This window comes from Hippocampus guttulatus, chromosome 3, assembly GCF_054856545.1.
Source record: "Hippocampus guttulatus isolate MCC_2025c chromosome 3, RoL_Hgut_1.0, whole genome shotgun sequence".
Taxonomy (NCBI): Eukaryota; Metazoa; Chordata; class Actinopteri; order Syngnathiformes; family Syngnathidae; genus Hippocampus; species Hippocampus guttulatus.
Window position 1 is genome coordinate 22,074,344 of NC_141263.1, and position 21,538 is coordinate 22,095,881.

Genomic DNA, 21,538 nt, shown 5'->3' on the forward strand with positions numbered 1-21,538 from the left:
GATGGGAGGACCGAGTTTGCCAAGTCAGGCGCAAACGCCGCTTGGCTCATAAACACCTCCGCCTGTCACCCCCCACACAACCCCTTCATCTCACACACACACACACTCTTTTCTCCAGCACCGAGGCGAGGTGGGTTTGCACTCTGTTAATCTTTCACTGGAGGCCTGCTCTCTTTTAAAAGAGTGGCCCTCTGGAGAACAGAGGCGGGCAGTGAAATAGGTCCAGTAAAGGACGAGAGTGGATAAAAGAGCAGGAAGAAAAAGCTACAGAGAGGAGCCAGATGGGCACCTTCACAGTCCATTTATCAAACCCAATGTGGGACCCTCCCCTCCCCTTTTCCCCGCTGCTCTCATGTTCTAAACCCCCATGTAATTCTGTAATGATTTTCATTATCGTATAATGACCTTACAAAGCCTACAGCAGTTTGCATGGTCAGTACAAAACTCGCAGCTGTTCCCCTCGGTGTTTGTCCGCCCGCTGTGACAGAGCACTTTGCTTTGTTTTTGTGGCGATGCTCGACCTCTGGGGGTTTTTTTTCCAAGGGTTGGCTGGAAGTGACCTCATCATGAAGCTTCAGTCAAAAATAGGATGGCAAAACGCATGGGTTGAATCGCTTTAAATGAAGACACAATGGCAAAGTCTCACTTCATTCATCATTACAAACCCCACAGAGAGGTTAGCTAACCTTGCAGTTTAGCTAGCGATACGAACACTGGTTTCGGACCCTTGAAAAAATGTCATTGTGAACATTTAAGTACAGCTAAGTTACATAAGTAGGGGTGGGATGGTTTGTGACAACAGTCCAAATCATTCATTTCACAGTGACATTTCCATTCGCATGCACAAACTCTCACCCCCATCCTCTATTTAATAGTGTGGTGAAGCAGCGTGCACTTTGAAAGTAGCTTCTATTCACCAAAACATAGACACCGGGGTTCCTGGCGTGTCGCTAGCAGTCAATTGTGGAGATGTCGAGACGTGCTTGGATTCAAGGTGGATGGTTTTGATGTGTGTCTTTTTGTAGAGCAACAATTCTTTTTCTCAGACCCTCTGAGAGTTATTTGCCATGAGGTGCCAAACTGGACCTCCACTGACCAGTATGAGAGTGTGATAACAGCACATTTAACACACGTGTTCCCCATTCACACCTGACACCTTGTAACACTAACGGCAGGGAGAGAAAAAAAAGCAATTTGAGCCCAATTTGTACATTTTCACCTTGGGGTGTACTCACTTTTGTTGCCAGGTGCTGCCATATTAATCGCAGTGTGTTGACTTACACTGTTTTGAGGGGGCGGTAAACTACTTGACAGTGTAGAAGTTATTTATTTGCCATACCAGTCAATGACATTATCGATTAATCAATTAATTAGGCTCGACTTCATCATATTATCGACAACCACCAAAAAATCTTTCATGATTTAACCTACAACCTTTTTTTTTCCTCACGTGGAACTGAGGCACCCTTGAGGGAGGCGTTTATTTGTCATAAGATGACCTACTATCATCAATTAGACAATGAGTCCTTATTTATCTTTGTCTGTGTAGACAGGAAGTGATTTTTTTTTTTTAGCAACCGGCATCTTTAATGCAAATTTTTTATTTGACATTTGGATATGCCATTTCTGATCCAACTATCCCTGTTCCCTGGAGATCACGTCTTGCTCTACAATACACGCTACGTGTGCAATATATTCACCTGTTCTACTATTTCTAGTCGCAAATACACACACACACACACACACACACGCACACGCACACACACGCACAAAAGATAATACATCTATTTCCAGTGGTCAATGGGGCCATTTACTGAAATGTGATGCTATCACGGAATTAACCATTATAAAAACACGTATATTTTTGTCTTCGAATTATTTTTTGTGCAAAAAAAAAAGAACCAATAAAAAAACACAAAGCCAAAAAAGACAGCAAACAGGCCCACATGTTAGTGCACAGAGTGCAAGTTTCAGCCGCTGTTTACAAAAGTCAGCGAGACACACAATCAATCTGTGCTTGTTTACATTTATGTGCCTCCAGCTACAGTCATCAATCTTGCTTTTTTTTAAGAAACAAACAAACAAACAGCATTTCCTGCTGAACAGAACCGAAGGGAACAAGAGGAGCTAGTACAGTGATAAAAGCCAACTTGTTGCTTCATCATCGGGAACATGATCATAGTATAATAACAGCACAACTTATATTACTAGTACTAATATAACCAGTATGATCAACAACAACAACAATAATGATCATCATCATCATTATCATCATCTGGAGAATCCACAAATGCCCTAGATACTATAAGAGAGTGCTTTTTTTTTTAAATGAAAATACATGTAAAGAAAAAACACAAAAATAGTATGTCAAGTTTGCGTTCCATCAAGTTGGTAATCTCTAATCAGTACCAGTACGTCTCACTTAACATTGCGCCCAGCCATGTGTTTAGTTTTGTGTAAATGCTATCTGTTGACAGCTACTTGAAAGGATGACCCCTTGGCTTTTTCGCAAGTGTGTGTGGGTGGGGTGAGGGGTTGGGGAGGGGAGGGTGTCGGGGTATTCAATGTTGTTAAGGGGGAGAGGAGATATCGGGAGCAGCTGGAGTTCAAACACATTGTGTGCGTGTGTGTGTGTTGGGTGCTTGGCCTCCTTGAAAACTAATCTAATCACTCTTTCACTGCGGCTAGAGTAAACGTATGTCTGCCCCCGCTGACAAGGATGGAGCATTTCCTGTCCGGTGCTGTGATGATGCTGCATGTCAGCATCAAATGATGCATTCAAGAAAGCTGCAAATTGGGACATTTTAGACCTTGGAGGAGCATAAGTGCAATATAATGCTACAAGACGTACTTGCTACCGCAGGGCAAAGTGATGTTCGGAGATGGTAATCAATAAGATTTTTACGATTCAATTCTTCATCGATTCTCTTATTGAGACTTTGGGGGGAGGGAGGCAAAACCAGGAGAATAGCATCCACTTAATTGTATCTGCAAACAAGATACATTTTTTTCAAAATAACATGACCTCAACCCAGCAGTGTAGTCTTAAGAGGTCCACATTCAAGGATATATAATAGTGACTAGAATTTCGATAAATAAAGACTAATTGTGTTCAAGTCAAATCTAAAGTTAGAAGGTGGTAAATTTTAGAGAGATAAGACTTCTAGATGGTGCAGGGTGGATAGTGTTGGGATGGCTTGTAGCTTTCAGCACTCGTGCCTTGGAATGCGCCATCAGGGTTGTGGGCGTCGACGCGGCGAAGTAAGGTGTGTGGAAACAGCTTGTTTACAAGCTTCATCTGGACTGGGGCACCTTTTTGGGTCAACTGGGGGTGACATGTCCAAAAACAGACGGCCAACGTGGGGAGACTTGGGCATTGTGTGTCATTTTTCAGAAGCTCGGATGTATTTTTTATTTTTATTTTTGTCTTCTTAATACGTTCCAGGTTAAAATCTTTTTTCGGGTCCTGGACAGTGTCTTTCTGAGGAGTGTGTTTGGGGACACGCGCGCGCGCGTGTGTGTGTGTGTGTGTGTGTTTGACACATGGGTCAAGTCTGTGCGAGACAATAAGCAGGGAAATCATATGTGAACGTCGTTAGTTTATACAAGACTCGAAGTGGTGAGAAGCAACAGCTAAAACAACAATCAGTGCATGTGTGTTTTCCACGAGTGTGGCCATTCTTTATCTAAAGCGATGACCAGTGTGCTGCTCTCTGCACTCTTATCTAGAGGGAAGGAAGTGAACAGACTTATCCAGGACACACGTGTCGCTGTGTGAGCTGTGATAGGTGCCAGGCCCAGGGAGGACAATCAAAACACCAAACGTGATGCAGCATGCAGAATCCACATGGGGGAAATTAATTATTTGACCATATACAGCTATCCCTCGCTACTTCGTGGTTCGTTTATCGCGGGTTCAGTGTATCGCGGATTTTTTCAAACATATTAAAAACTAATAATATTTTTTTGGACATATACATGGAGTACAGTCCTGTTTATGTTGCTCTATGTGACTCGCTGTTGTTTTGCAGCTTCTCGCGGACCGTTTGTATTTCAGATGAATTCATGATGAAATATGAAAAAAACATTTTGGTCACAGATTGCTCCAAAGAGTAACTGGCACAAAATTCTTAAATGAAATTTCCCATTGCGGGCATTTGTCATCATCCCAAAAATAAAAAAAAATAAAAAAATTTAAAAAAAAGAAAACAACCAACCTTTGGCTGATAATGACTCAGGAGTTGAATTGTAAGCTGAAGGGGACCATCCAAGTTGATGATGTGAGGTCAAACTTCCTCATCTTTTAAAGGATTAAAATCTCGGACGATGTAACTTACATCGGAATTTACTTGCCAGTGTTCTTTCAAGAGTTCCTGAATGTGGGAGGGTCGATATATTTTTTGCTAAGATGCTGGTTGCTATGTACCTTGAAAGATTTGGTTTGGTGTTTTCAACTTGCGAACATTGAAATTGCTGTAACTCGGGCAATCAATCCTATATCAGGATGATTCCATCTTTACTTGTTTTTGTTTTCCAAGACTGTGTCACTGTGTTGCGTTTATTGTCCGTACGCCGTGTGTGTTACCTGTCTCTCCATGTTTGCCTCTGCTGGTGTCTGTCGATCAATGCAGACAGGAGCGTCTCTGCCATGTCCCTCCTGCTCTCGCCCACTTGTCCCTCCTCCTCCTCCTCCTCCTCTTCCTCCACTTTAGCCAAGAACAGCATAGTCTGAAAGGCAAAAAGCACAAATTGAACATTTCGGACAAACCACTTTTGAGGTCCAGCTTGAAGTCCAGTTTTTGGTCATGTAAGGCACGCTTGAATGAGTGTGGTGTCCCAAAAACTTGTTTAAGCGGTTCCAGCTATCCATATCATTCGCCCCAAGTGTCGACCGAGACACCCGCAGGATGGCGTCACACAGTAAGGCTGGCATTTCAGTCGGTTTCACATCAGAGGACGGGCAAATTACATCCAACATCAGAGCGTGAGTCAATTAATCACGGCCTCGCACAGCACAGTGTAATGTACGAGTATCCCCCTGTTGAACATGCATTACAGGCTGGCTTAAAAGTGTGACGTGGCACATCAGCGCTAATCGGAGGCATCCTGGCAAACCGTTGCCGGCAAAAGTCCTCCGTCGCTTTTAAGCCGGTTGAGAGGGAGTCAAATGAAAAAGGATCTGGCAGCCCAAATTAAATGCGGCGCTGTCAGCCACAGTCAAATCCTCTCTTCCTCCCACCCCTCCTTTTTCACTTCTTCTATCCTTCACAGACTCTTCTGGCTCTTTAAAATATCCTTAAAAAAATGTCAGGGGGGGCCTTCTCGGAGGCGCCTGTGAAAGTGATGGATCTGTAACTCTGACTGACGGTGACGCCTTGTTAAGAGCACTCTCTTCCCGTCATATCCACCAGTCAAGTGCATTCATTTCTTTCCATTAACAGTGAACCGCCTGGCGAGTGTTCCTAGCTAACTAAAAAAATAAAAAACAACCAAAGGGGTGGGGGATACTTTTTCTTCTTCTTTGCCTTTTTTGGGGGGGGGGTGGTAACAATCAAACTGTCTGTCTTAATTTTCACTGAAGAAAGGTTTGATTGTCTCTGTGTGTGTGTTTTAAAAAGATTGCGGTGTGATTTGCAGACGCTTCCATCCTTTCCAAGACAGGTGTCAAAAACAAACAAAAATAAGTGTCTCCTTGAGTGATTACATTTGACTTAGAGGAGACACCAAATATTAGAGTGACCGAATGAAAAGAGTGCTGGTGACTCTGCCTATGGAGACTGTAACTTTGGATCAAAACATGTCCTCCAGGCGGAGGAGATATGCTAGGAAAGGCATTGCTATTGAGGTCCTTCAACAGAGACTTCATAATGGATGGGGGGGGTGCTTTTTATTTTCACTACAACAGTGCAAGAACGTTAACATAAAGGAATAAGACAAGTGTTGTCACTCTACAGCAAACATACAACACAGTGCTCTTTTGCCTTCTCCAATATTTCCATATTTACCATGTAGAAGATCACGTTTGTACTTGTCCTTTTAGTCGCAGTAATGAGATAATTTGGGCTCTCGAATGTAACACTAAAGCTTCATGTTCAAACTAGAGTTTACAAAACTGTCCATGGAGAATTATGACAAGCTCAGCTGCAATGATATCTGATTTTACCAAGCTGAGACAAGTGAGAGTTTGGCAACCTCTTCCCTGCCTCAGTGCCTCTGTGTTGTCTCATACAAGATACCAATATTGCATTGACCGAAGGGAGGGGAAAGGCATCAGGTACCTCGCTGCCGGGTAAATGGAAAGCTTCAGCTCACAAACATAAACAACTGGCACACCGTGATCCAGTCAGACCGAGTCGTTGTCCAGACGTGTGATCTGTGTGTGTTTGTGGCACGCCACTGTTGAGGTACTTTCCTCCTGAGGGCCAAACTCTCCACTGGTAGCAAAATGATATTAAGCCCGGGAAGAAAGAAATGGCAAAATGCATTGACTGCTCTGTGACATTAGAGAAGTTGGTGTGTGTTTGTGTGAGGCTGTATGTGTGCACGTTTATTCCTGTGTCTTATCATTTGCTTGCTGTCATATGATTTTAGAAGGTTCATATTTCAACTTGCTATTAATGCTTTTCCATTGGGGGCGAAGAAACACGACTAGCGGGCACTATTAGATATTGTTTCTTGTTTCTCGACAGCGGGGGATGACAAAGATATTCGGCAGACATCCTATGGGTAATGTAAACCACTGCTGGTTACGAAATCGTCAAGCACTTTTGCCATTTCTGCATTATTGTTTTCTGTATCTTCCGCACTATAAAATGCTTCGGAGTATCAGGTTCGCCGTCAATGAATGGCCAATTTTAAATATGTAGAGCGCACTGTGGTTGCGTTAGGCATCCACTGGATGGAGCTACGCTAAAAGGAGTACAATACAATACAGCCTTATTTATATAGAGATTTTACTTTATTTGTCCAGTTCCCACATTTGAACTTTTGTGTATTCATTTATTTATTTATGTAGTTACTTATCAATTGGCTTAAGCATGGTGGGAAAATGAGCATTTACCTTTGTAACTGAGTGCATATTCAGAAATTTTGCCAGATTTGATTTGTGTTCCCGACGTGTCGTAATTTATAAATGCATTTGTTCATTCGTTCATTCAATGATTCATCCATTGCTGTTCTTTGGAAATCAAATCATGCCAAATAATAACGCATACTACCTCTAACGTGTGTTTCCGAAGTAGTTTGTTGATATGTCTTTTTGACATCAGGCCTTGTGCTCGACTCTCCCATGCAAAGTTGCTGGGCCCATCAATTATGTCACTGGGAGAAAAATAGGTTTCACCAAACACAGCAGGTTATGTGGAGTGTAAAACATTAGAAAAATGTGTCTGCAACATCAGAGTAACATGTTTGAAGAGAAAGGGGGCTGAATGGGTGGTTGGGTGTGGGGTTTTAAAGGCACTCCCAAAAAGGGAAGACTCCTGACAAGTGATTTTGTTTGAAGGCATTGTAACACAGTCAAGTGGGCAGAGAGGCTTTCTGTGGGCCCAAAGGCAGTCAATCTTGTGTCCAGAATACAAGCCGGTTGGAATGGACATAAGCTTTCCACGGGATCAAATGGAGCAGAACTCCTGGGCTTTTGAGTCACTCCCTTCTTGGGGGCACAAGAGAAGAAAAGGCAAATCTGTTGCAGGGTCGTCGCTCCACTGGGGGCCTATAAAAATTCACCAGCGTATTTCTTGCAAGGCTTTTTTTTTGTTCTGAGTCTCATAATAAAAGGGGTGTGGATTCAGTTGGCCCTAATGGCTAAACCACCTACTTCTTTTCAGAGTCAGGAAGAGGCTACATATGCTTGCACACTCCTCATTGGCCGTACGAGCATGAAACATCCATCCATCACAGGGACACTTGTGAGAGTTGAATGCAGGACAATGCGAGCCGAGTTGGGCAGAGATATTTTGCAATGAGCAAGACACTCAAGCCCCTTCTGCTCCCTTTGTAAAGGTCTCCTTCTCTCTTTTAGTGTATGAAAAGCCTTGTCCAGATTCTTGCTGGATAGCAGATTGGGATCAGCACCTCACCCCCTTGCCAATAAAAAGCTTTTTTTTGCTAACTGGGCCCGAGGCCAAGCATTCTGTGCTTTGGAGTGGTTAGGTCAAAGTGATACCAATGTCTTAAGCTTGCGGGTTTGCTAAACCAATAAGAAAAAAGTGGGAATGGGATTCATTTGTGATTGATGGTGATTTGGAGATGTGTGTGTGTGTGTGTGTGTATATATATAAATATATATATATATATATATATACACACACACACACACACACACACACACACATATATATTCAGTTTTGTGCAACCGACTGAAATAAGCAGTGGCTTATTGGCATCAGACTGATCCGCTTCCCTTAAATATATTATATATTATATATAAAAGGTCCCTCAAAAGGTGACGCTAAATGTGCTGTGATTTTGTACTTAGATGTTATCAAGAAACCTGCCAAAAGTTTTAGATAAAATTTTGGATGCAGTAAAGAGGGGGTCCTTGTTTTAAGGTTTCGATCGGCATGCAATGTCACCACGGTAATTGCTGTTTTGCATTTATTGTTTTAAACTTATGGAAGTACATTTCTCACAAATATTTTGTGAAATTATGATTTTACTACTGTATTCGCATTGGTGAGTGACAGACTATCGACTAATTCACACATTGAGGTTATGTCGTGATTAGCTGATACGTTAAAACCCGACACAAACACAGCCAACAGCTAAAATGGTGCACAATCAGATCCGCGTGAGGACATCCACTGACAATCCATAGCATTTCAGTTTCAATCACAAATAATACAAAACTTGCAACATTCCTCTAGTCGGTGAACCGCTTCCGCCGTCATGTGCATCCCCGAGCAGAGAGCGAGAGATCCGACGGCGCGGTGTTAAACGGGGAAGATGTAGGACGGTGTAATTAACGCTAGTCCTTAAAGCGAGCCTGCTTCGGCTCCACCGGGAGTGCCCGATATAGCGCTCATTAATTCCTATTTGTGCATAATGAGAGGGTCATGTTAGATGTAATAAATGGCTCTTTTATTTGGGCGAGAGCTGCGGGGCGGCATCCACTGCTGGCTAACAGTCTCATAAACACCCTTAAGCAGCTCTCATCAGCCTCGTTGGGTGGGGAGCGTTCACATCCAACAGGCATAATGAATCAGGTGTACTGAGAAACTCCTGAATGCCCCTTTCTAATTAAGTGCAGAAACACGCGGCGCGGTTTGCGTCATGTTCAACAGTGTTTTTTCCCCATCTTCCGAAGTCGATCGTAACCTCGTGTGCAGCTTTTATTCAAAGGTTAAACTCGATGTCAGAAGCAATCGCAAATGTCATGGAAAGTAGCCTGAAATTGATTCTCTCTTCCTTTCAAACTAAAGTCAAATCTAATTAGATCCTCCATTCCTCACGATAATTAGTCACACGGCGTAACTCAAGTCTAAAGTGCATTTTCCCGGATTTCCCATTTAATCCCCTTGATGGAATCAGATCGTATCAACTCGAGTATTCCAGGACTGCGTTATTTTCGGATCGTACACTGTATACAGTATGTTGAACATGCAGCGTTCACTGTAAAAACCGCCAGTGTCGCTAACCCCTTTTGCCAGATTAAAGCAGACGCCATTTTATGGAGTGGATGACTCCATAATCCAATTATATCTTTCAAGAGGTCCTTTGTGGCATGCGGCATTGTCCGTTTTTTGTTTCGTCATGTGGTCGCCGTGGGTTCTTTTTCTCAGGCATCCTAATCATGACAAAGGTGTATTGAACTATTCACCCAACCCAGTTGGAAGTTCACAGATCATGTGAAAATGATACTTTACAAAGTCTTTTTTGATTATTTTACGACACTACGTTTCTTGGCCATTCTTTGGTGGGTTGGAGGATGATTGATCAGCACCCAAGAGCTAAAATGAATATATTCTAACCCAAACCCTAACAATATATATTTTTTTAAACAAGGATCTGTCTTTTTTTTTTTAATCACAAACCCTCATTTTCCCACGTGCAGGTATGGCACAGGAGGAATAAGCTGATCCCCTGCAGCCAACGTAGTCGAATGTGATTAAAGCAAAGCGGTGATTAATCTGCGCTGCCCCATAATTCCTCTTTACCACTTTAATGGATGTTATCTCTCCTCCTCTTTAAGGCTTATCTTGCTGATCAGGGTCAAGGATGAGTAAAAAGGAGGGGGGGGGGGGGGGCTGCGGGGAGGGTGACGGATGAACGAAGGGGTGGTGGGGTGGTGGGCAAGACATCAAATCCATACGGAGGGAAGTAAATGAATACGTTGGTAAATAAGTGAAGGAATTATAATATGTTTTAGTTATTATACATTCTCAGCAAATGAAGAAAGTGCTTGCGTCGCAAAAATAAATTGCCTGCTCGAAAGATTCACTTCTCTAATAAAGGACAGTTGTAGCATTAAGAAAGAGAAACGGTATCTACATGACCTTAGGAAAGAGCAAGAATGTCGACAGATTCTGGCTCAAAATAACGTTGATGTTGAGATGCTTTCACTCTTCCAAATTATTTCACACATGTGCTGAGTAATTTCCACCCCCCCACACACACATAGTCAAACAAGTTCACGTGCTTCAGCCGCTGTCTATCCCCCACCCCTTATGTTGGAGCACCCATGTAACTCGGGCCTCCCTAAATCAATAAAAAGAGGAGGTTCACCAGGAACCAGTTTGGGCAACGTTGGCGAGAACCACCAAGGATCTTGGCGTTCCTCCTCGAGACAAAAACTGGTCCCAGCCTCCAAGTGCGTTTCCTTTCTCTCTCCTCATTTCATGGCGTTTTATGAATATTGAAATTGATGAACTTGGCAATAAGTAAGCAAATAAATGTGGTAGATTGAGCGAGCTGCTAAGCGGATAAGGCAGTTCAGGCTCGGTAACGTGCTCATTTGTTTTCTAAGACGACGTGACAAGCCAGCTTTTTAAATCCTGCAGATACAGGGAAAAAAAGAAGGGAAAAAAAAGACAACATTGTCACGCGGACAAACAAAATAAATGATCCAAACTGCCGTCAATAAACATCCACTGCCCACTCGCGGCCGGGGATGAGCTGTCCTCCACATTGGATCAGGCAGCCGCAGGTACAAAAGATGCAAAAGTGCTTTTCTTCTTAATCATATTTCTTTTCAAATGAGCTCATGTTCATTCGCTGAATGACAGTGATGTTTTACAGCCTTGTTGTTTTCATACTGTGACACAACCCAGAGCCCGCAACGCTGACACAAACTTGATGATGTCGCTCAAATGCGCGGCCAATTGCCAAAACAGTCCTCCGCCGCTGCAAGCCCATCGTGGGAAGTTCTACGCACCTTGGCGCGAAGAACAAAACAGACTTTATTTGGGAATCTAGTTAACACACAAACGCGTGTTGCGATTACAATGCAACTATTGGATTGGCCCTCCATCCATTTTCTTTAGCGCTTGTCCTCGGTATAGTTGTGGTTGTCTATCCCACCAGACTTTAGGCGAAAGCTGAGTTTCACCCAAAGTCCTTGACTGGTCGCCAGTCAAGCCGGTAAGCAACATTTCAAGCTCCCATTTGCAGGAGAAGATACACACATATTCAGGGACAAAAGGTACACAGGAAGACCCGAAGCTAAGATTCGGACCCCGAAATCTCACTGTGAGGATGACGTGCTAATCACTGTAGCCACTGCGCTGTGCTACTTTATTACATAATTGCAAAAACCTTTCCAATACAATCTTAAACAAATCAATGAGATATGTTGCAGAAATGTGCGAACATTAAGATATCCTTTATTTGTCCCACACTGGGGAAATTTACATCTTCACCACCATGCAGAACAGACTGACTGCAAATAACATGCCAGTACCTTACTGATTTAAAAACGACCCACGTTTCCTTTCTACCGCATTATTAATGCATTCGGGATTTCCATCTTTCCATATCATTAATCGAAATGTATATAGCACATGACAGTAAGTAAAAGAGTGGCAGGGTTCAACTTGAACTCACTGTGATTGTACAACACACAAACAGCAGCGTGACATTTGCCATTCACAACAAGCGCGCCCGTCGGGAGGTATACAAAGCCACCGCGTCCCATTGGCTCCAGGTAACAGAGATGCTCCCTGGGAGCCGCCACCGCCATATCTGCCTGTGAAAATTCTCCAAAGGGGTTTAAAGCGTTTACGCAGAACACTATCAGGCAACTGCTGAAAAATTCAGCTTACCCTGTTGAATGGGGACTTCAAAGGGAATGGCAAATACCTTCACTTTTCCACCTTCTCTCTTTCCCGGGCTGCTTTTCATTCATATTCGTAAACTGCTGCCGTAACCTGGTCGTGTTGTTTTCCAATTTAAATGAATAATAACAACAACCATGGGGTAAACATTTTTGGCATCTGACTGGGGCGATGCAGGGAGGTTGTGAGTAAACAAGGTTGTGCAATTATTGATTGCAAGACGATACAAATAAACACAAACAAATGTATTACATATATAACAAAGTTGGATGTTATTTTTTTTCCGCAAGAGTACAAACAAAAGTGTAAGCTGGATACACAGCATACATTCTAAAATAAACAGCGGGACAAATAACAAAAGGCAACGAAATGAGGCATAAATAGATACTTGTGTGAACAGATGGAAGAAAAATCTACCTAGTGACACAAATATAACAAAAAAATTTAAAATGATATAAAATTTAAAAAACAATGATCCTACAAATGCCACCATAATACCGTTTCATTCATAAGGAACAGATGCTCAATAAATGTTTTCAGGAATGTCATATGGACCGCATGTGTGTGACTGGCTCGGGAAAAAAAAGATATACGGTATGCCTTCAGACAAAAGGAAATATAAAAATATGTAGACAAATAGTGACTGTCGATATGTTATTTTTCTATTTCTTCTTGTGCTGGAGTGTACTCCTTTTCATTTGTTTTGGGTCCTGATTGGCATCCAGCCCTTCTTGCTTCAACCATTCACCTGTATTCCGTAGTTATCCATGTCAACCTTTTCTCTTCTTTTTTTTTTCCTCTCAAAAAAATGTGTCTAACTCGGCTAATTTGACTGCAATATTTGGTCGACACAAAAAATGTCTGCCTCTAAACTACAACGAATACTTTGAAAACCGTACTTGCTGGCTGGATCCATGCTTGGCCACTGTTCATGTTTAACGCATGGACATTTGTTGCCAATCCATGTACTCAGTCAACGCCCCTGTTCCAAAAAGTGCAGCTCACATTATGGTACATTCACTAATGTTGACTCATAAAATCAATTCTCATCAGAGTATAAACCATCACGACTTTACCAGAGCCGAGCATCTTCCATTAAATTGTTGTGACCGGTTCAACTCGATTGGGTCCAAGTTTCTGCAGCTTATAACATTGTCACTTATTGACGCATCGCTAAGCGATGATCGAGTGTGACTGTCAAGTAATGTGATTATTGTGAGAAATGAGTATGAAAAAATAAATAGGGGCGGATGGATCTTTTTTTTTTGATAGGTCCTCTCACGTCCACTGCCAGCAAGCCACTGGCGCAGCCACGAACGGCTGTGAGGCGCAAAAAAGGCTTGCATGAAAAGTAATGTTAAAATGTTTACTTTGAAGTGAGTAAGAGTGATAATATATATCAACTTTAGCAAAATTAAGTGGTATTTCCTCATCACTGTCGGGCAGATTTCTGGGAAGAAAAAAAAAACATTTGTCAACTGGGGCATGTGTGGTGATATAAAACACACATCCAAGAAATATACAACCCGCAACAATTAAGAGCATGTGTGTGTATTGTTTTCATAAATTTAGTAGGATGTCAACGACTAGAAAGAAAAAAAATTCTGCCTGGCAAATAATATAAATTATATAATTTAAAAATCCCCAAACATTTTAACCCACAGACCGTCACAATTTTGTTCCACACTGAGGTCATTATTTGGATTTTCATTTATTTATTATTATGTTTTTATGTGTGTGAAAATGGATATGAAAATGGATAGGGGGGAAAAAAAGTCTGGTAACACTGACCAAAACATCAAACATAAAACTATCACATAAAAATCCCCCCAAATTTAACAGTCAGCGCCAAAACGGAGTATGTGATTTGTTTGATTGTTGCGTCATATTTTTAATGCATTAGAAATAAATAAAAAAAAGAAAATCTGTCTGGCAACACAAGTGGGCAAAAATTAAGGAAGAAAAATGAGTGCCAGTAAACAACTGCTCAGTTTTTTTTCAACATATGCCCCCCCCCCCACCCCAGAGCTCTCCAAAAACAGAAAAACAATGATTGCTTTATGTTTTATTATTTATGTTGGGCCGCACAACAGAAAGCATAACATTTATAATGTTTTACAAAGCCATCAAATAAGTGGGAGAGGGGATTAATTGCCCCCGGCTCGACCTTAAAATAATTATTTGTAGGCGGGCAAACTCCAAACTCCAATGAAATTGATACACTTTGATAATTAGATTCTTGGCACTGACCCGCTGGAGTCAATAAAGGTTATTAAGGCCAATTGCTGTCTAAACGCATTACGGGCAGAGGTAAACTGTCCGTACGAGCACCCCCTCCTGCCCGCTCCTGCCCTGCCCCACCCCCCTCCGCGCTCCTCTATCAGCACCAATATGATAATCCATTCGCCGTCCTGGGGCTTGTGTCTCCACTCTCCCGTACAAAAACCAGATTGGATTCGCTTAACCTTTTCCCGGACTTTGATCAAATGAGCTGCACGGTGCAATAACATTTACATTGACCGCCCCCCACCCCGCTCTGGACCAGCCCACCCGCACCGCACCCCACTCCCCCTCCTCTGCCTCACCCTAACACGCATTTATTGTTTCTTCACAACCTTCATGACACGTGAGATTAATGCAGTGGACAAAAACCAGAAGACTTTGAAGTTGTTTTTATTTCGAAAACTAGTTCTTCCAGTAGGAAACAATATAAAGTTAATGGGTCATTATAAAAGTTAACTGCAGGCTGTGATTTAAAATTTTCCATTGTGACATTCCTATCTAACAAGTTTCAGGAAAAGTTCACGACGTGGTCAAACTACAATAAAGTAAAACTACTCAGCCCTTCAGCTATGCAACTGAAAATAACAGAATATGTGTGTGTGTGTGTGTGTGCGTGGATCAGAAGGAATACATCTGAAAACACTGCACTTGTATTTTCGGGTTCACAATACTGTACACAGTACAATTCCCTCGGACAATGACGCGGCAGTCACAATTTTTATGTAAGTGCCATCAAAAACCACAATGCTGGTTCACCAATTTGCTGCAGAGGCTCCAAGGAATGATCTGCCTTTCACAGAAAAAAAAATAAAAGACTAAAAAAAAGCTCTTTACTACCACCATCAGCAACAAATGGAGATTGAGAACAGTATTCACGAGATCTTAGATCCACCACGGATCTTGTTTATTGCGGAGAAATTGGATTGAAGTGCAAATGTTATGACTTTCCAAGTATCTGGCTTCCACTGTAAACCAAAATGGCTGATGGGGGGGGGGGGGGGGGGGGGTGTTATTAATGTCTCCTACCTCGAAGCAAAGGCCACATTTCTTTCCAATGATATATTTTGTTTCTCATTTAAAAAACACACACACACTTTGTTTTGGCTAAACCACACTAAAATGAAATTGAATAAAACAAAAAAGTCAAACCCTCATCCTTTCAAGTTGTCACTGAGATGACCAATTCCTGTTGCAGGGTTCCAGTTCCTTTTCAATGATCATTATCAGACTCGTCGCATTGGCAGGACTCACTGGACTTGTTCAAGTCTCGTATCACGTCGCAAATTATGGTGCTGTTTTGACTTTTAAGAAGTGTTTCCGAGGCATCTAAAAAAAAAAAAACACCACAATGCATTTGAAATGAAACAAACAACATGTGCTACAACTGCCGACTTTCAGTTTTATTTCAAGGTTATTTACTTCCAAAACCGTTGAATGGTGTAGCAATGACATTAGCTTGGACACAAAGTTGCCTCCCACTTTTCAATCCCAAATAATCTGGTGAATGTCAATGGCAGACGCTCCCCTTAATTAAAACGAATGTAGAAACACGTCCTTTATATTTTGGTCAGACTGGTGGAACCAAATCATTTGTTAACCAAACAGGTGATCTTAAAAATAAAGATGTAAACATTAACTCATTCACTCCCAAAGACGTTTTTAAACGTCTTTTCAGAGTTGGTCTAGAATTGGCTGGTACTGGATGAGTTAACTGTGATCCTCATGTTACAAGAAGCTAAACGTTGTCAAATGAGATGATATCAAACTAAAATATTGCTAAACCACTCACCCAATGAAGACCGAAAGGAGTAGGACCCATGCAAGTTACATTCGCATTACAGCAGTACATTGATTGTGCGGCAACTTTTGGGGGGGGTTGTACCATTCAGTCAATCGTACAAATATTCACTCGCTCACAGTGTAAGTATAGTATGAATATGTAACAAAAACAGTTGTGGTGGATTTTGGACCTGGAATGGAATTTCAATTCAATTTAACAGGGAATTTTGATTTCCTATACAACGGAACTAATTTTAAACAAAAGTAAGTCAAGATACTATTATTTGAAAATGTACCCTAAAAATCCAAATCTGATGACTTATGAGGGGGTTTGACCTCCACTGAAACCCCAAGTAACCCTGTGATTGGGGATCATTTGTCAATGGCGGAGCTTGTGGAACAGTTTCGTTTACATCCAGACAGAAAAAAAAGATAATAGGATGGAGAGATAAATGTATTTATAGGCATGACCAATCTGATAGAAAACACGGAGTGACAGGCTGGGTGAGTGGCGTAGAGGAAGACATGGCCCCCGATACCACTTCCTGTTTGTTACATCCTGATGTATACAAAGGTACCGCCGGCTGGAGTGGAACCCGTTTATGATTATGAAAGTCTATTAATATTTCCTTGATATAAAAAGAGTTTGCTCTAACAAGGCTGCTGTCAAGGCGAGGGAGAGCGGAAGAAGAGATTTCGCCACCGCAGCCGGCTCCGCCTTTTTGAAGTCAAGACGAGCCGCCACTGAAGTCGGGGAAAGTGACAAATTAGGGGGGGAAAAGCTGTAGTGTGCCGAGCGAGAACTGCTAAATCAATTAAAATCACACCGAGTGCATACATTAGTATCAATGGCATGCGGGCGCCGCGCGCGCACACACACACACACATTCATATACACACGGAGGACAGCAAGAAAAAAATAAAGAGGACGATGGGGGTGCTGAAAAAAGAGCACACCGTTTTTTATAAATATTGTGCATCAAGCCAAACTTCTTACTCTGCCTATTGTGCATCATTGCTATAAAAGGGACATCATGTGTGACGGCCATGCTGAGGAAACCAGTAAGACAGGTCAATATTTTGTAGAAATATTTTGAGGAAATGACATTTTTGAATCTCATTTCATGGAAACGTCTACTAAAGATGCCAGCACCTCTTGGCCGCAGGTAGTAAATGAACCGCTTGCGTGGCGAAATAATCACTATACCACAAATGTCCATTTCATGATTCAAGTGGGGATAACATGAAAGCCAAATGTAAAGTTAACACCATGACTCAAAACAACTTTGCAGATTGACGGACGACTGTCAGTAGTCTCCTTCTCGAGCACTTTCCTGCGTCCACGAGCGAGGCCAAACTTAGCTCCTTCCCAACAGGCAGAGAGAGGATATTTATCTATCTATTAAGGTAGGTTTTATTTTTATTCTAGAATGTCATTCAAATGGAAAGAGGGAGCACTTGCAAGACAAGAAGCAAGAGGCCGCCCCAGGGACAGGCAGTATCCGTAGACTAGGCCAGGTTGGGCGCAAGCGCACCATCGCAGTTTTAACAAACGCACCCCGGTTGCGATGAAGATGACAAAAAGATGGGGAAAATATTTTTTTCATGTTGTTTTATGAACCTCTGACACATGGACCATTTACGGCCCCCTCGGAGGATTTGACACAGCCCCCTAACATATCACAGCGCCGGGGAAATGCTTAAACATCCAAATGCTCATCATATAACATTGTGATCAACATTTCTTTGATCATTGCATGGTTTCATCACTAGTACGCTCGTTGGAGGACTTTGTCAAAACAAAGGGTCCCTACAACATTATTGTTAAGAAAATGCATCTTATTTAAAGAAAACCACATGGCGTGTAGGTTATTTCAGCAGCTTTAAACCAGGTGTTGGCTACCAAATAAATGCAATAAAAGAATGTGTGCGCGTGAGTGTGTGATGCAGAGGTGTGGGGGTGGTGGTGTTGGTGGGGGCGGGGGGGGGGGGGGGTTGAGCTTGATTTAAATAACTCAAGAGAAATGTGTTGTGATCTCACCACAGCCCCCCCCCCCCTTACTCACACTCTCCAAAAGGAGGAAAATCTATAAGTCACATGCATGAAGTGCTTTTCATCAGCGTATGGAAGAGGTCGATGCACGGGGATGTAAATATTGCTTGCCAGAGCAATAAATGTTGTCTTTCATCACGCCGCCTGAATTATTACGTTTGTGCGCCGGGCAATATTATTTTTGCATCGGCTCTGTGAATGGACAAAATAGGGGGAGACGTGAAACAAATAAACAAACCTGCAGTATGTTGATGAAAATTCACTTCTTTATTCGTATTTACATCTATCTATACTATGAAGCATTTCTATGATATGAGAAGAAAATATAGAAGATATTTACAGTGTTTCTATATAATTGCTGCATTTATTTAGCCATAAAAAAATATTAATTGAATTCCCTGTATTAGCTGGAGACTACTGCATGGAGGACATTCAAATGTGTACAAAACACACATTGTTCGGTTCGGTTTACAAAAATGAATAACTTTATTTGTCTCCGTCATTTATATTTGTTCTCTTTTCTCACATACATACACTGTACATTTTTTTTTCACTGAACTTAAATTCGATTGGATCAAGTTATATTCATGTTGACTAAATGGCCTAAATCTGACTTGTTTCTTCAATTTGTGCAAATATTTTTTAATACAATTAGTTTTAATACCGACCTTAAATTTGCTCACTTCTCATTCAGAGATAATAAATGTATACCCTTTTTAACATGTTGAATTTGATCATTTTTCATTTTAATGACATATGGAATGACCTTAAATTAGTACACAAACTGCAAATGCTTCCTTGTTGTAGGATAATATCAGGTGATATTCACCTTTTCAAATATACATAATGTGTATTATGGATTATTTTATTTGGGAGAGTTGTTGTTTTTAGTTTGTTTTGCTCTTTTGACTATTTTTAATTTCTGGTATTGCATCAATATTTTAAAACGAGAAAGATATACGTTATGTTAGGTTTTCATATTGGTTTTTATTTTATTTCTAATCATAAAAACTGATAAGAATTTTTTTTTTTAACTGAGGTCTTTGAAGCATATGGACGAATTCCGAATGTAAACACATATTCACCCCCGCTATGGCTTACTTGACTCCTCCACAATATTCGGAAAGAGCTGGGTGACACTACAACACTAGGAGAGAGCAAGGGAGAGAGAGAGAGAGAGAGAGAGAGAGAGAGAGAGAGAGAGAGACCTCACATTTCACTTGATGCCCTTCTCTAAATGCGCCTCCAAATCACTCACTTCATCTTAGGGCCCCCAGAGGCGGCGCTCCAGATGAGTTTAGCTCATGACCCCCCCCCCCCAAAAAAAACCCCTCACCCGCCCACCAACTCAATGCCAAGCAGTGCTTGGAAAGTGAGAGGGCGAGAGAGCTCTGGAAAGCGCGGGAATAGAGAAAGCGAGAGAGAGAGAGTGGAGGTGCTCTCGGTCTTTATCCCCGCCTGAGCATTAGATGTGATTACTGCTCAGCTCTGCACACTGACACAGACTGAGAGCTTCTCAAGTCACCGGCGGTGGGTGAGAGACTCAAGGAAACACAAGGAGAAAGAGAGGGAGAGAAAGAGAAAGCCGGAGGAGAGAGCAACGGAAGCTCGAGGATGCTTCAATGATACAAGAGTGCCCCCTGCTGCTTCTCGCATCAAGTCTGTCAAACACATACGCGCGCACACACACACACACACACACACACACACACACACACACACACACACGCACACTTTTGAGACCAAGTGTTGTGTTATGCGCGGATCTGTGTGTAAATGTGTGTGGCACATGTGTACAGAGCGATGCCGGAGACTTAATTACGAGTGTGACATTCCAAAGTGATTCCTTTACAGTGGTGTCTGACTAATAGCCGCGTCCCTCCGCAATAAAAGCGTCTGCACGGCTGCGATTAAACAAATGACACGTCTTTAAGAAGGCGCCCGTCCGTCATGTCACAATATAGACGCGCACAAATGCACACATCTCTGCCCATGCCCTGGACGATGGGCATGTATTGGGTGAAACGTCATTCGTGTTGATTTTTGTGTTTACAATCACAAGCAGACTGTTTTTGTTGGCGAAGGGGTTTATGTGAAATGATGGTTTTGAGGGTATTTTTATGTTGATGGTAAATTATTAGTTGCTGTTTAAATTGGGATGCTTATCTGGTAAATAAAAGGATGATGTTTTAAAATTCCAAATTTCTGAATTCCATACAATTTCAAAATTCTGGGTTTTGTACACTCCCAAAGTTAAAAATAAAATTCCCCCACTCTGCAATTGTGCAATATTAGAAATTAGCTTTCGGAGAAAAAAAATGCCTCTAAAAATCTTTGTGGAGTTGTAAACACAACAGTCATCGCAACTTTTTTTTTTGGAAGTGACAATTATGAATGCTAATATATCTGAGTGACTTTTATCAGCAATATATAAAAATGAGCGGTTTTGGAAGGTTTTTGCTCATTTTTGGACGACATTAAGAAAAGTTTTAGTTTTGGGAATAAACACATCTAACCTTTGAAGTTGCATGCTTTGTATTTGACATACTGACGACTTCGTGGAATATCTCAAGTTGAATGCCTGAAGTCGTTATTATTATTAATATGCAAATTTTGTAAAAGAGGCAGATCCAACCATTTCTATTTTCTATCAATTCTATGGGCATATAAAAGACGAAAGAACTTTTTTTTTCAGTGATGTTTGGTAATTAGTAGCTTGCTGTGCTTTAAAACTGTTCTGCAACATTCCAAAAAAGGTTGTCCCCCTCCAAAGAACAAGAATGTCATTGTCAATCAAAAGTGAGCATTATTCACTTTCTGTTGTTGTTTGATACAGCCCTTGTTTATGATTTCATTAGACTGTGCAAGTGTACCGTATTTTCCGCAATATAAGGCGCACCTAAAAGCATAAAATTTTGTCAAAAGCCAAAAGTGCGCCTTATAAATCGATACGTCTTATATATGGATCAATGTTCTGATTTCTTGGACGTAATATTGTAAATGTTCTGTAAACCGCTTTGTTAAAGCTGCAGTGTATGTGAAAGCTCTATTGAAATAAAGCTATATTGTATTGTATTATATCCCCTTTAGTGTAGCTCCATCTAATGGATGCATAATGCAACCGCAGCCACTTTTATTCTATGCGCTTTAT

The 21,538-nt window shown here is 41.6% G+C and overlaps 1 protein-coding gene across 2 annotated transcripts in view; it reads right to left on the reverse strand.

Moving 5' to 3' along the window:
• Positions 1-21,538, reverse strand: part of fto (FTO alpha-ketoglutarate dependent dioxygenase) — a 134,688-nt gene that overhangs the window by 67,833 nt on the left and 45,317 nt on the right. For both annotated transcript variants that reach the window (XR_015100485.1, XM_086107438.1), the window contains exon 8: positions 4,586-4,728. Coding sequence is in view for 1 of the 2 variants with exons in the window: in XM_086107438.1 (XP_085963564.1) it covers positions 4,586-4,728 (143 nt within the window). In the remaining variant the exon portion in view is untranslated. The remainder of the gene's footprint in view (positions 1-4,585; positions 4,729-21,538) is intronic.